The following is a 15,609-nucleotide window of genomic DNA, read 5'->3' on the forward strand; positions in this document are numbered from 1 at the left end:
ATATATTTATATGTGTAGATTATTACAACATATACTTGAGAGTTACTAACAACAAAGAAAATAGAATAATAAAAAAACGAACATAATTTCTAAATTTATTTTCATTGCTCTGCATTAACATCAAACAGTACAAATTCATTCACATATTCCCAATTCCAAAATCTAATAATCCAGTAATCCATTAGAGTTTCCATTTTCTCACATTCGACCATTTGCACTGTAGACATATTTCCACTTTAAACTTCAAATAACCCAAAGCACTAAGTGTAAATGTTTTAATATAATTACAATGTTTTCAGAATATTTAATGCAAACATAACACATTTACTAAAGAATTAAAGCTTTAAAATTGCAGTGTAGAAGCATGACATAGCCTACATTCTGACAGTCGTATTAGAACACACTTATGAAAATTTTTATTTTAGTGTGTAACACTAAAACACATAATTGCCCAAAAAAGTGAAAAAGGCACTTTCCTCTCTATTTTTGCTTTTAAATTTTATATCAGTTTTATATCTTGCTTCATACTGTACCTCCCACTTTCTTGACTACAAGGTACATTATAGCTTTACATTCAGTCAACCTTCTTATCCATAGTAGAGAAATGGTACCCACCATTTCATGTTGTTTCACCCCACCAAGGCCATTGGGTATTTTCTCATAAAAAGCAAAGCAAGAAAACTTTAACTAGGCATACAATTTCACAAATGCAGTTGAAAAGCTCAAACAAGTGATTGAAATGGATGTCATACCTGTTTGGCAAAAACATCATTCACAATGAGAGCAAGCACCAGGGAAAGTGGTCATATGTCACATTCACATAATATGTCATAAAGATAAAGCAGCCTTTCAGAATTTCAGCACAATTCCCCGCAGTGGAGTTCACATGCCTTTCTAAATGCTTAGTCAAAACCTCAGCATACACAGCATTCTGAGGATAAAATGAGCACATGCATCAAGAATTCATACTGATCCTCATCAAACAAGAAGCAAAGGTTTTTGTGCAATGCTCTAGACAAACACAGGCCTGCAGTCCAACCTCGAGAGATGTTTAGAGTGATAAAGGATGGATAACATCACAAGTAAAGGGCATGGCAGAGGCCAGAAGAGATAACAACTTAAGAGCAAGAGTAGAGCAAGGGGGTGGTTTGTACCATCTCTCCACTTGAGGATTTTTTTTTCTTTTCTTTTTTTTTCATTTCAAGCCACTGTCACATTCTTTGTACACTTCTTTCATCTCTCTGTCACTAAGCCTTTGATAGAACTTGGGCAAATACTGAACATTCTATACCACTTGTACACAAACCTTCAATGATTCTGCTCTCCATTATCTTCTGTCACAGCTGGATTCGGTAATATATATAGTTTACTTACCCTTTATCACTCCATCCTTATGGCCCCAAGTGAAAAAAAATAGCAAAACAATTTATTATAATCACTTATTTTCCTTGTGGCCCCAGTACATAATGTCAAACTTTATTATTATAAGACATTAATGCTATTATTTTATTTAGTTACTCTCACAAGTAGTGACTGTGCAATTGTTTCTGAGGGTTAAACATGTTGATCTGGTGTAAAATAAATTAGATGTGAACTGAAACAGAAACATGAATCATAGTACATATTTCAACATTGTGAAGAAACTGAACAATACATATACAGATGTAGGCATCTATGAAGTTGCTGCATTCTCTATTTTTAAAATAATTGTAACTGAAAATTGTGAACATGCAAAAAAAAAAAAAAATCTTTGACTGATGTTTTTTGCCATATTGCTGTAGTCTAACAATTCATTTAGCAGTACAGAGCTCAAGCAGAGCTCAAGTGTTCTTGCCCAGGGTGGTAATTACTGTCACAGTGGATTCTTAGTAATGTATGGAGCCAGGCCTCCACACATTTGGTTGCAGACCCATGCTTGATGTACTGAAGCGGGGTCTGGGTACCCGTAGGTTCTGGCTGCTCCCAGACCCTGAGGATCGCACACCAGCAGACAGGGGACTCAGCTCAGGGGTGCTCTTAAACTGCTTGGCTCCTTGGAATGGGGTGTAGGCCTGCCCAGGAGTGGGTTGTGGGATGGGCACTAAATTGGTCACAGGGGCAGAAGTTATTTTGGGGAGAGAAGGCAGGGCTGCTGTCAGTGCAGGAGGTGGTGGCGAGAATGGCACTGCAGGTCTTGGAGCAACAGGAGGCGGGGAAGTGACATCATTACGCCACATCGGCTCACCAAGTGTTGTGGCAGAGCGAGGGGCGATTACAGTAGGTGTCAGAGATGTGGTTGCAGACATGGGAGTAGGTGTGGAGAAACGTTTGATTTCATACACACGGCTTGATTTAACAGGGACCCGCTTTGGTGTGTTAAGGGAATTACCTGTCATGCCAACACCATTCTGCTGCTTCTGATAACCGGCAGTGTTTTGAGGGACTCCACCTCCATAACTGAACAAAGATGAGTTGAGCTGGAATGGCTGCCTGCTCACAAAGTCAAGAGCCTTTATACCCTGTTTGTGTTGGCCAGGCACTGTTTTAACCCCAACTTTGTTTGCATCATTAGCCTTGGTGCCACGCTGGGCCATTGGAGGGCAAGAAGGTGACAGCAGTGGATTATAATTAATGGGTGGTGGGGCTCGGATGTTTGGAGAGTATTTCCAGTGAGCTGGGAGGGAGGGTGTAGGTGAAGGATCACGAGGATGCGCTGGAGATTTGGGCTGTTTATCCACCACATAGCGGTCCATGCGACTCTGTCTGCGTGCAAACAGCTCCGCACCTTTACCTTGCATCTGAGGCATCTCAGGAGCTGGTTTAGGAGCCACTGCTGGTGGCATCTTGTACCTCTGTGCCTGCATGAAGTTGCAAGCCTCTGCACCCAAGTTGAGAAAATCTTCTTCAGGGCCAGACTCAAACCCAGCCTCTACACCCAAACGGGACCTGTCATCCAAGTTCTGCACTAGAGACAGTAGCTCAGGGTTGTAAGATGGAGCCTTCTTCTCCTCGTTAGCACTGAACATTGGTTTCTTGGTGCCACAACGACGAGCATCCTGCAGGATTCCAGTGCGGCCAGCAGGACCTGAGACCCGCTGCTCTCGAGAAGAGATCCCATCAGTGGAGTTGGAGAGAGAATACTGCTGGGCAACTGGTGCATTTGGTGTTCCTGGAGTAGTGGATGCCACAGAAATGTATGGGTTAAAGGAGACTTTGTGTGCTGGGGAAGACTGCATATTTGGTGCTGCAGGAGCAAATGCATGGACAGGAGCAGGGGCGGGGGCATTGGGAAGACCTGGGGCATTTGTGAATGGGGGAGAGAAAGGCTGTGCTGGCACATGAACTGGTGGAGGTGGCTGATTTTGGGCAGAAACCACATGATGGTACGGAGGACTGAGTGGCATTGCCTGTGTTTGGGGAGGAGAGTAAGGCTGAGCCATACCAGAAGGGGAACTCAAAGATGTTACATGAGAAAATGTTGAAGAAAAAGGGGCTGAGGTGCTGGAATAGGTTGGGGAGTAGAGTGGAGCATTTGAAGGGGGAGGAGAAAATGGACCTGAAGTGACTGAGGATGGAGAGAGCACAGAGGAAGGACCATTGTAGGTGGCTGGTCTGGCAGGGATATACAGTGATGCTGTAGAGATGGCTTTCTTCCCTTCTGAGCCAGCAGGAGAGAAGTGAGCTGGGATATTTGCCACAGACACAGCCTGAGCCTGTGATCCAGCCTTTTTGGCAGGGCTGGGCCTGAAGACTACTGGAGCAGTTGCTGCTCGGTGGCTCACACAACCAGCGGCAAATGGCCTGGCAGTTCTGTTGTGCACTGAGCTGGCAGTCGATGAGTCTGTTTGCTCTGGTAATGCTCCTGCCATGGATGGCATAGGTGTCTGGCCTGGCGAGGACAACACAACACTTGTCCTGCTCACCACCACAGGTTCCCCGTTTACCATACTGGTACTATGAGAAATTAGGGGTGTGACTGGAGTAACTGGGGTATATGTCAGGGTTGAGTCTCCCTGATACTGTGGCATGGAGAAAGCAGTGGGCGTAACCGGCTTTGACTTATGTTCTTCTGCTCTTTTCCTCTGTTGTTCAAAAAGCTGGGCTCCTTTTCCTGAAGTGGCATTTAGGCCTGGACTATTCTCTGCATCTCTGTCAGGCACAACATATGCTGAAGTTCTCTTGTCTAGAATGTCCAAGTAACCACTATCCCAGGTAGGGTCTGGTGCAGCAGAAAAACCATCCTCGTCAAGTTCAGATTCACTCCCAGGAAACAGGCTTTCGTCCTCGGTTTCTCCCTCTGTGTTACTACAGCTTTCTCCATCTACGCTGCCAAAGCATGTGAGAGTATACTTCTTGGCACGCTGGCGTCGCTTCTTGAACATAAGCACACCTTTAGAATGAGGATTGGGAGCATCTGTCAAGAGCGAAGCAATGGTTCTGCATTTGGATCGGGCCTCCTTCACCTGCTTATCTTGTAAACTCTCACCTCTGTGTAACTCTATGGAGAGAAAGATAATGTCTGTATCAATCAGCGAGAAATACTTTCAATGGTCTTTACTTAAACCAATAGCATCATATGTAATATCATTTTAAAACTTAAACATAATGATGATGCACATTTATTATGTATTTAAAGTATAATATACGGCTTCTTAATATGTTTTTTTTTTTTAAATTAAAAATTTAATTTATGCATTTAGCAGACCCTTTTATCCAAAGCAACTTACAGTGCATTCAGGCTATCAATTTTTACCTATCATGTGTTCCCGGGGAATCAAACCCCCAACCTTGCGCTTCGTAACGCAATGCTCTACCACTTGAGCTACAGGAGCACTGTATCACTGTATCAGTACTTTTTAATCACTGAATAACAATTTTTTTCATTCTGGATTATGGAATGAAAACTTTATGTAACATAACTGAACAGGCCTGTTAGCAGGCCTTGACTGAACAAATCTATAAAGTGCCACCTATGGCTTTTATATAACATCAACTTTGGTGATGAATGGGCAACATTAAACATAAACTCACATATAAAATAATCAAACAAAGTCACAACTTTAATAAATCAAGCTGGCATTGTAATGATTGGAACACATTTTCTAGTTGAGTCAGAATAGCTCTGACATTAGACACTAAAATGCAGTGGGTTAGATACTGAAATATCTGGCACCAAAATGCTCATGGTAAATTACTGAGCTCATCCTTCTCTACAAATAGCCCATTACATTCTAACAGCTTGAGCAAGTAACCCCTTGGGATCCAGGATCTATATTAAAAGACAGGGTAACGGAATCTGATATTTCTATAAAAACAAACCAAAAATAAAAACAAAAACCTCAAGAGTACAGTATTTTTGCTAAAATAGTCTCTTTCTAATCTGGAGGGCCTCAAAATATCTTCAACATTGGATCAATTTATGAAGCATAAAATTCCAAACATTCTGATTTAAATGGTCCAAATGAAGACATAAATGTGCTTTTGATTATAATCAAAACTTCTAATTATCTAGACAGTACAAATAACTGTTCAACAAACAAGGGTTAACCCTTACATACCTACTAGCATCAAAACATGTGACATAAAATTATGTTTAATGAGAAATGGTTGCTATATATGAGATGATTTCAACATTTTAGTTTTCAATATCAAAAAATACAAGTAAATCAAACACAAAAACACATATCAAAACTGATCTTTGTAAATCCAAGATCATTTAAATAATACCTCTGTGCTATCCATCACCTTGTCTCACCTTTCTCAGTTTAACTATAATGCTTGATCTTTTAAACAGAAAACAAGCCCCCATCTCTCTAATGCTCTACAGAAGCCATTAGGACTCTACCTGCATAGATGTGTCCTTCATGTTCACTCTCTCTAGGCGATGTAAAGCTCCTCATGTTGTTCAGCATAAAAACTGTGTTCCCAAGCCAGCCTTACTGGCAGGGCACACACAAACACATCAGTGGAGCACAGCCAGCAATACTTGGGTGCTCTGCCTACATTGGTATAAAATCAACCAGTCCGTAGCCTGAGGTCAGGCCTTTTAAAGACCTTTTGTCTAACCACAAGACCCTGTCACAGGCCCAAAGAAACCCCATTATGTCATTCAAGCTATTTTGGTCAGTGAACAGAGCTAACGGACATTTCCCACCTGTTTTTGCACACCTCGGCTTCTTCCTGGTTAGGCTGGCTTAAGCTGAGTGTCATATGGGGTCATGCTGACATCTCCAATCACACCACAATTGACTCTAAAACAAGTACTGCCAATTAGATGAGACTCTGAAGGCTACATTGAGGCAACAGTTGACTAATTGTAAAGGTCAACCTCTTTATAATCACTGAATAGTATTTAACAGTCGATTATATGTTATCTTCTATATTTCTTGCTTTTGCAATTACTTTAAATACCCCATTTTCACAATTATGAGTCAGTAACCACAGTTGTGTCACATTAAAATAATTCCTCCACAAAAGCTATTTAATCTTTGTTCGCTATCTATTCTGAGATATGGAGATATTTAATATCAGCTGCTGATTGGCACATTCACAATATTTTATCCCATGCTCTTTCGACCTCCCACTGTGCTGTCACAATAACAGGTGTGCACGCTTCGGCTTCTCTTCTTACCGAGGCTGTCTGAATGCCCTGGCTTATTCTGTAATTTCTACACTAACAGTGACAGAGAAGGGCAGCTGTCATGGACTCTTATCCTCACTGCACTAATGTCTCTAGCCTCAGTGAGACGCACATACATACAAGAGAATTCACAAACAAGAGTAGATGTTCAGAATTCTCAATGGAGATACAGAATTAAACACAGAAATATGATTATTTACACAACCCTCAAAATGTCCTGTCAATCTTGGAAAGGACAGTGACCTTCAGACTGAGTGTCGGCAGGGTGCCATTAGTTGAGGAGAAAGCCTTCCCAAAGGCTTTAGAGAGGGGAATTAGCACCCCATCAGTTACAGACACCATATATATTGTTTGACTCCAATGAAGTTTCCAATATGGGTTTATCTTGCTATAAGAGGAAATGTGAAAAACAGACTCCTAATCCTCATCACATCATTAACTACATCATATTGACACCTGTGCGTATCTCATATTTAAGGTCAGATTTTTAACCTTTGAAAAGGATAAGCTTTCAGTTCACTGAATAGTGACTGAAGTCATATGATAATCAGTAAAAATCGGCACTTTGCTTCAGCAGAAATAGATATGACTAAAATAAAAATTAAAAAAAAAAATTAATACATTTAGTTCCTGAACCACTTACAACAGAAGTAACAGAAGTCAAAATATTGAGAAGTACAGATTTGTCCCACATGTCTTGATGAATAATCACCCTTAACTTTTATCAGTCAGTGTAAGTTTAGGTTGGCACAAACCACTTTAATACTAATTTGTATTCTGTATAAGAATGGTTGATATCAATACATACCCATTCATTAAATACTTTCACAAAGTCCTTAATACTTTAAGTACTGTTTAAAAAAAAGAAATAAACTAAAGGTATAGAATTTTTTGTTTATTAAGTCCAGATCATTATTGGCTCTTAAAATCACATTATTAGCACAGACTGACCAGTTTAAATGGAGAGAATGAAATATCACTGACACTGGACAGCAACTGGACATGCCTTTACCAGCATGCAACAGAGGCCTGTGTTATAGGCGTGAGTCAAGGGACAAATATAGTCTCTTGCTCATTTGAGACCAGTCCCTTTCCTCTGCCCCATTAAACCCTCAGCAAGGTGATATGAGGAACCCCCGTCACCAACATTTGCATGAGCTCAATTACAAATCCATCACCACAAGCGTACGATTATTTCCCATTGAGCCATATCCTGTTCCTAGGTTCTGTGCTAACCAATGAAGCAATATGTATCTTTAAATACAGTTTGTCATATAAACAACCAGGTAATGATTCAACACATTAAAATTTCACAAGCCTTAAAAACGCAACATTTACTATTTCAAGATGACCATATCTGAACACAATAATAGTTACTTATATCAACCTCAAATGTACTTACTTTGTGATAACTTCGTGACCAGATTTATTAATAAAAAATGTAGAAAAATTTGTGTGTGCCCTTACTCAAGAAAACCAATTTTAAGGGTCAACAGACAGTATGCAGATTTAATTAGACTGACTTCTGCCCTAATTTGATCAAATATCACTGAACCCAGATTCACACTCTTTTTTGACATTAGAGATGGACTTCTATCTAGTGGGTTTCCAAAGGTTAAATTTAACACAGTCCAGAAATAATGTATGAGGTAGTGGCAGAAAGAGATACAGGTTCAGTAATGCTGAGCTCACTATTTATATTAACTCAAAAATGATTTTTGCCTATTTACATAATTCAAATAAGTTAAAGCAACATAATTAAGTTTAATAAATCCATTTGTGATTTGGACTACATTAATCAGTTTCTTGGTGTAAGGAAAAAATGCATAGCTTTAATTGTGTGCTATTGCTAGTTAATAGTTAACTGCTAGTCTGACATTTAACTTTACTTATTTATTTGAATTAATTGTGTCCATGTATTGTTTAAAAAAAAATCAAAAGTAAAGTTAATTACATTCTGTCACTTTACGTTGTATTAAATTATGATTTTTTTTATTTTCTCTTTATCAAAGAATCCAGAAAAAAAAAACTCAAGCATCTTAAGTTTTCAACATTGATAATAAGAAGAAAATTTTCTTGAGCACCAAATCAGCATATTATGTTGGCATTACTGATGACGCGACGCGCCCACGCCAGAGAAGCCTGCACCGAATATTTTTATAATATATTTAAATAGAGAGGAGTTCTTTTTGATTGTTTTTATTTATGTGTATTCCTGCAGCAATATTTTGATCAAATAAATGCAGCCTTGGTGAGCAGAAGAGACTTTCAAAAACAACAACAAGAAAAACCTTACCCCAAACCCCAAATTTTGAACAGTATGCTATGTGAAAAAGATGATTGATACTTACTAGCTTGCTTGGCCTTGTCCATGTACGTTACTGTGAGTTCTTCATCAACTGGGTTTTCCACAGGGCCCACCATGGGTACCATCTGTCTGTGAGATGCAAGCATGAGAGCCTCTTTTGCCCGCTCTGGAGAAACAAGTGGAGGTGGGACAGTGGGGGGCTCCTGGAAACCACTGTCCACTTCAGCAGCTCCTGATGGACTTTGGTCAGAATTCTCAGAGGAATTTTCAGCCTGGTGTGACCATTCATCTTGTGGGGGCTGGTAGACCACCTCTCTGCGGGCCACCCCGTGCATTTGACACTGTTGCTGAGTCCCCATTCCCTGTAGATCAGATACAGGCCAGCTCTGTGTTTGAGGGTACATACAGACGTCCTGGGCACTCTCATAGCCACTCATTTCTGAAGTCTCCTCCTCTCGGGGTGAGGCTTGGCCAGGGCTCTTGGCTGGAGAGCTACTGGGGCTTCGTCGTCTCTGTCTACGCTGCTTCTCTTGTGCCACCACATCTGCATCACTGTCTGTCTCACCGTAGTAAGCTTCACTGTCTGGAGGGGATGTAAACCACTCGAGGCCACCGGACCGTTTAGAGGTAAGTGGAGGCGACAGAGCTCTCAAGGCTGCCTGGTACTCCTTATCAATACGGGGGGAGGGGGCCCGATCCAGAAGCACCACTGACTGATATGCAGCTGGGGCCCTGAATGGAAAGCACAGTGATTATCTTGAGTATAAGTTTTATAGCATGACTGCAACTCCTTGTGATAATGATTATCTCACTCTGACCTTTTAATTCGCACATAGAGGGTTCCTCTGCTGCTATCAATCAGATTCATAGCCTCAGCATGAGACAGTGTTCCACAGGATACATCATTGATTGACACCAGCTCATCAGTCTCTCTGAGCCCAGCCCGGCAGGCCTTACTGCGTTTTCTCACCCAACAGCAGGGGGAGACAACTTCAGCACAAACTTTCTGTTGATGAGTTTCAGTGAGAGAAGATAAATAAATTACAAATATTCACCTTATTTTTACCTTATTTAAATGTATAAGGCTTTCTGTGTCACCCGTTTCCAGTTATTTTTAGCTGTGCAAACTTTTTTATGCTGCCTGAAATATTGTCGGAATTATAAACACTGCACTTTGTTATTCTTCTGGTTTAGTATTTACCGGTTAATGAATCAGAAGTCGCACACATTCACAAAAAAAAATAAAAAGAAATAAAAAGAAAGAAGTGGATATACGTAAAGCACATAGGCTTCTAGCCATTGTTTATTTATTAAGATTTCTTTACTTGTGAATAACAATTTAGTTTAGGATAGTAACCATAGTATTATTCACATTCCCCTATAAAAGCTTATCATACTCTGGTTCACTTTTCATTCTGTTACTTATAAGTCGGTGGGTTATCTCTCTTTCTGAGTGGCAAGTGATGGTCTCACATCACAGTCAGTGGACTTTCCAGTGCTGGACAACATTATCACTGGCTACTTCTCACAAATAAAGTACATTATCTAACCCTTATTACACCTTAACCTATTTACAAAATAGCACCATTCTTCATTCAAAGGTTCTTCTGTTCTTGCTGTGTGTGTGTGTGTGTGTGTGTTTTGATTGCAAATCCTGATGATTCAAATGCACCAATTTTGAAATATTACTTTTAAATTCTGAATCATTTGTGTTCATCAATATGAAACGCAATTCATTATACAGTATTTGCATAATGAACACCACTAGAGGTGTTTTGTTAATTAATGACTTAATATTTTAAAATGAATCTTGTTGAAATGATTGTTTCTGTTCATGTTTTGTCTAAAATACGTCACATAAGTGTTTAAATATGAATACTGTACTAAATGTTGTATCATGTATTGAATCAACTGTAAACAAGTTAACTGTGAATCATATAATTCCAAAGATTAGTTAGGCCTCATCCTCTGGGTTCTGTAATGGCGAATTGGTGGAAAGAAGCTACTGTATGTTTAAAGAGAGTGGCTTATATGGCATTTTGCCCATCTTCAAATACCATCTCCTGGACAGTACAGCCTTTCTGAGGTCATCTGTCAAATATGAGAGCGCTGTTCCGACACTTACTTCACCAACACACACCAAGCTAAAAGTCTGGCCACATTCCTGTCTTTGTCTCCTGCTTCCAAAGGTACTTTATAAACTAAACATTTTGAGGAATTGGAATAATGTTTTCACTTGCCCAAAGCATAGGTTTGTATTCCCCTACAAAGGCCTGAAGGGTTTCGCTCAGCCCAGAGCAGCTCAGACTATTTTGTATCATGAAACTTCTAATTTTAAACACTGTTTTTTGTATGTGCATGTTGTAGACAAAAATAAATGCTATGAAGACCGTTAAACAACACGCACAGTGTTAATTTGCTTTTCCGTGAACACATCCATTTTCATCTACTTACAAATTGTTGTTACCAGTGTTACCAACAATTTGTAACTAAATGAAAATGGATGAAAGCCGGGCCCATTCACATTCTTTTTATTGCCGATCGAATGGTCTGAGAATGCAAGTAGGGGGAACAACATGCGCAGCTGGTGCCAGGGCAGCTGTTGCCTCTTAGCAGACCTGAACCAGGGCATGTCATGAATTCACCATGTGCTGTCCACACACAGTAGCCTAAATAAAGTGCTCAACTATTGTGAAGGATCAGTTGTCACTTAGTCTCAGTAGATTTAGCTTAAAACTCAAAGAGTGCATGTTTTTGAGAAGTGGTTTGGAAGTATGAATGCATTTACATTATAAGCACTACAAGCAGGTATTATGAGTACATGCTGTACGTCTTCAGGCGTTTTCAAAATATTGCCAGAGCATTTTGCTAGCTGAGCAAGTGTCACTGAGGTCGTTCTTGATGCCAGGTTTAAAAGAAGCAATCAGAGATCCGGGTGGATCAGAATAGCTCAATTAAAAATGGAGATGGTCATGGAAAAAAAAGGCTACACCACAAATGGAAACAGATGAAAGTCTGCAGAGGTGACCTTGAAATGAAAGACGAGGGGAAACTCCCTGATGCTGGACGAACATTTATTTCCCAAGCAAAAATATATTTCTCTAAATAAAAAAAGTCAGGCCCATCGCTCTATGATGGATATCTTTTTCTCTCAGAACATGGTAAGAGCAGACTAGACAGTCTCTGGCATTGCTCACCAATCCAAAATAGCCCTTAGATCAGGGAAAATGCATTGCACACAGTTGTCACTTATCAAATAGGGCATACAGTGCTTATAAGTATACACTGGATGTAATTCTACTCAGTCCTGAAATAACATTCTCATTTATACAGAACTGTGTGAGAATGTTTCTTTGAAATATCTGGATTCCAGAGGAAGCTAAACAAAAGCTGTCAATTAGATAAGAGTGAAGAGATGCACTTTGAAGCCAATCAGGTTTATCTATAGGGCAGAAATGCTTGCAGCACACAGCCAAATAGCTCTCTTGAACTGCATTTATCGGCAGATAAATAAGTTCCTTCTGGCCTGCAATTGAAATATGATGTGACAGTATTATCTCATGAATGTTTGCCCTTTATTAAATGGAAGACATCTAGGTGCTATATCTTAACTGCATTTTCACACTTTGAAACATATGCAATGAATCCTTAATTTACACATGCTAGAATGTGCCACATTAGTATTTAACAGAAAATGTCCTCAATAAAACTATACTCTTGACAGCTTATCAAGTGTTACATTCCTCACTGACACATGTTGAAAAAGCATATCTGCTCAGTTAAGTCAGACTAGGCCCACATTAAATGCAATAGATTAGACAATGACTTTATATACTAATTAAATAAAGAAAGAAAGAAAGGTCTTATTTAAAATAAAATGTAAATTTTATATTAATTATTTCTATTTTTACATATTAAAAAAATATATATATTCAAATAAATATATGTAAATAAATCTAAAATAGTTGTTCAAATTAAACAATGTGATTTTACTAATGAGATTTTTGCATGACAAGTAATTTACATAAATCACATTATATATGTAATTTGTAAAATCACATTGTCTAATTTGAACAGTTGTTTTATCGAGGAACATTTTTTGTTAAATACTCGTGTGGGTCATGTGGCCCATTCTAGCATGTGTGAGGATGTTTGTCATATATCATTTTGGTATAAACTTGATAAGAACTATCTTTGGGGGCACTTTAAATGAAAAATAAGTTGTATATTTATGTTTTAAAGCCTGAAAGTGCAATTAAGATAAATGTAGCACCTATATATCTCCTATGTAGTAATGCCATTCATTAATAAGATAATACTGGCACATCATAGTTCAGCTTCTATGTAGTATGTATTATACATACTTATATTGCTCATACACAAAAGTCAGACTAATTTAATTTTGAAGTTTCAGAGGATATCAATAGCTTTACAGACCATTCATTAAAATAATGAAACACGATTCAGCATAACCAGGTATCCAATCCAACCATCCCCTTACCTTTGCCACTTGGAGTGGTTTCTGGTGCTCAGCTCCTCCTTGTAATCGGAACCCCCATGGTGCACCTCCTGACAGGTTCACCACTACCTCCTCTGCAACCATTTTTCTTTCAGTAATTCGGTGTCTCTCTTTTAAAGTTTCTTGGCTCTTAGTTTCTTTCAATAGTCGCGTCCCATCCCTGGATGTGCAGTCATCCACCGTTGCCTAGACTGCTTGCAGAGCTTCTGTCAGTCTTGAGAGGTGAGTGCAGACACACACCCCATGGGCCATGAGCATGTGTAGTGTGGGGAGAGCAAAAGGGGGCGGGAGGAAGCAAGAACGGCTCTATCTCTCTCTTCATTGGAATGCTGGGTCAGTGAGAGGGTGCACGTTCTAGATCCAGGACCTCCTTCCTTCATTCTGCAGGCCACACTTGTCCTGTCAATCCACAGCCACATCCAAAGGATGCTGATAGACCCTCTAAAAATAAATACCCCAGCAGTCCCATCGAGCTTTATCTGTGAATGCCCTCAAAATGTGAAGGGAGCTGTTAGAGGAGTTATTTTTGGGAGTCAGATGACACAAGACCATATTGCAAATTAAAATGAACCTTAATGATACTCATTAGACATTATAAATAAATGTTTGACAAACTGGTTATTCCTGGGGGATTCGTCAGCTAAATAATTATGGGGACTTGATCATTTGATCTTAGATATAATGTTGCTTGACTAAAGATAAATGAAAAGAGTTTATTATAATCAGCTATTCTTTCATTTATAATTTAGATATTCTCAGTATTATTTGGTAATTTATCTTTAGCATTTTTTTCAGATTTTTTGTTTTTATATGTTGTTTTTATTTTATCTTTTGCTATAGCATGATTAACAGCACCATCCAAACATATGATAATCTTCAGATAACATTTACCATTAACAGTTTTTTAGATGTTCTTAAAGGAATAGTTCACTCAAAAATAAAAATGTGCTGGAAAATTTATGCACCCTCAGGCCATCCAAGACATTAATGAGTTTGTTTCTTCATTAGAACAGATTTGGCTAAATTTAGCATTACATCACTTGCTCGCTAGTGGATTCTCTTCAGTGAATGAGTGCCGTAAGAAGTGAATGGGTGCCGTCATGAGTCCAAACAGCTGTTAAAAACATCACAATCATCCACAAAAAAACTCCAGTTCATCAATTAGGCATTTTAACTTTAAACCTTTAAAAAAGTCCATCCCTGTTGTCTTCTCAAATCAAAAATCCTTCAACATATTTTGGACTGTTTTTGCTTTCAGACGTGATATGTGCGTATTTCTATCCTGATTCAGACTAAACAATGAATTTTTCACTGGAGAAAGCAATATTATGGATAGAGTACTCATATTTCAGCTGGAAGCTGAATTATAATAGGCTGATTTATTACCAATGTTGGAAACATTTGTGCTGCATAATATTACAAAAGATTTCTGTTTTGAATACACACTTCTTATTCATCAGATAAGTCTGAAAAAAAGTATTAAGCAGCACAATCGCTTTCAACACTGATAATAAATAAGCATATCAGAATGATTTCTGAAGGATCATGTGAAACTAAAGAGTGGAGGAATTCCTAGGCCCTATTATAAATTAAGCTTTGCCACCACATGAATAAATTCATTCTTTTGAATAGCATTCTTTTGATATATATATATATATATATATGTGTGTGTGTGTGTGTGTGTGTGTGTGTGTGTGTGTGTGTGTGTGTGTGTGTGTGTGTGTGTGTGTGTGTGTGTGTGTGTGTGTGTGTATATGTATGTATGTATGTTTTTTTTTTTTGTGTGTGTGTGTGTGTGTGTGTGTGTGTGTAATATAAAAAGTTAAGTATTCACAATTTAGCCACTAGAGGGAGAACAGTACCCAAACCATCTGGGAAAGTTATAGAGAAGTTAGTATGTGAATGGGTGGGTGACTATGGTTAAAAACCCCTTGTTGTTTGTGTTACATATGAAGTAACAAGAACTGTAGCTCTGAAAGGAAGATTTTTTCCTGTAAACAGTGGTCACTATGAAAAAATTAGCCTATACCTTTTATTTGTGTCATGAATTAAAACTTGTCAAATTAGACAGATGAAATGGATAATTTAAATTTATCTAAATTAATACTCTAATGGAAATGTTCCATTTTTAACTATATTGTAATATTCCATCGATTTGGTTTC

General features: G+C 38.7%; 1 protein-coding gene across 1 annotated transcript; it reads right to left on the reverse strand.

The window, feature by feature from the left end:
- Positions 1-83: 83 nt before the first annotated feature.
- On the reverse strand, positions 84-13,719 carry LOC109099441 (synaptopodin 2-like protein). The gene is made up of 4 exons (XM_042767704.1): positions 13,429-13,719; positions 9,746-9,897; positions 8,971-9,659; positions 84-4,477 (listed from the first exon to the last, which is right to left on the reverse strand). Exons 1-4 carry the CDS (start codon positions 13,528-13,530, stop codon positions 1,866-1,868), a joined length of 3,555 nt encoding a protein of 1,184 aa, XP_042623638.1. The 5' UTR covers positions 13,531-13,719; the 3' UTR covers positions 84-1,865.
- Positions 13,720-15,609: the final 1,890 nt, after the last annotated feature.

The sequence above is a fragment of the Cyprinus carpio genome, chromosome A12 (assembly GCF_018340385.1).
Source record: "Cyprinus carpio isolate SPL01 chromosome A12, ASM1834038v1, whole genome shotgun sequence".
Lineage (NCBI taxonomy): Eukaryota > Metazoa > Chordata > Actinopteri > Cypriniformes > Cyprinidae > Cyprinus > Cyprinus carpio.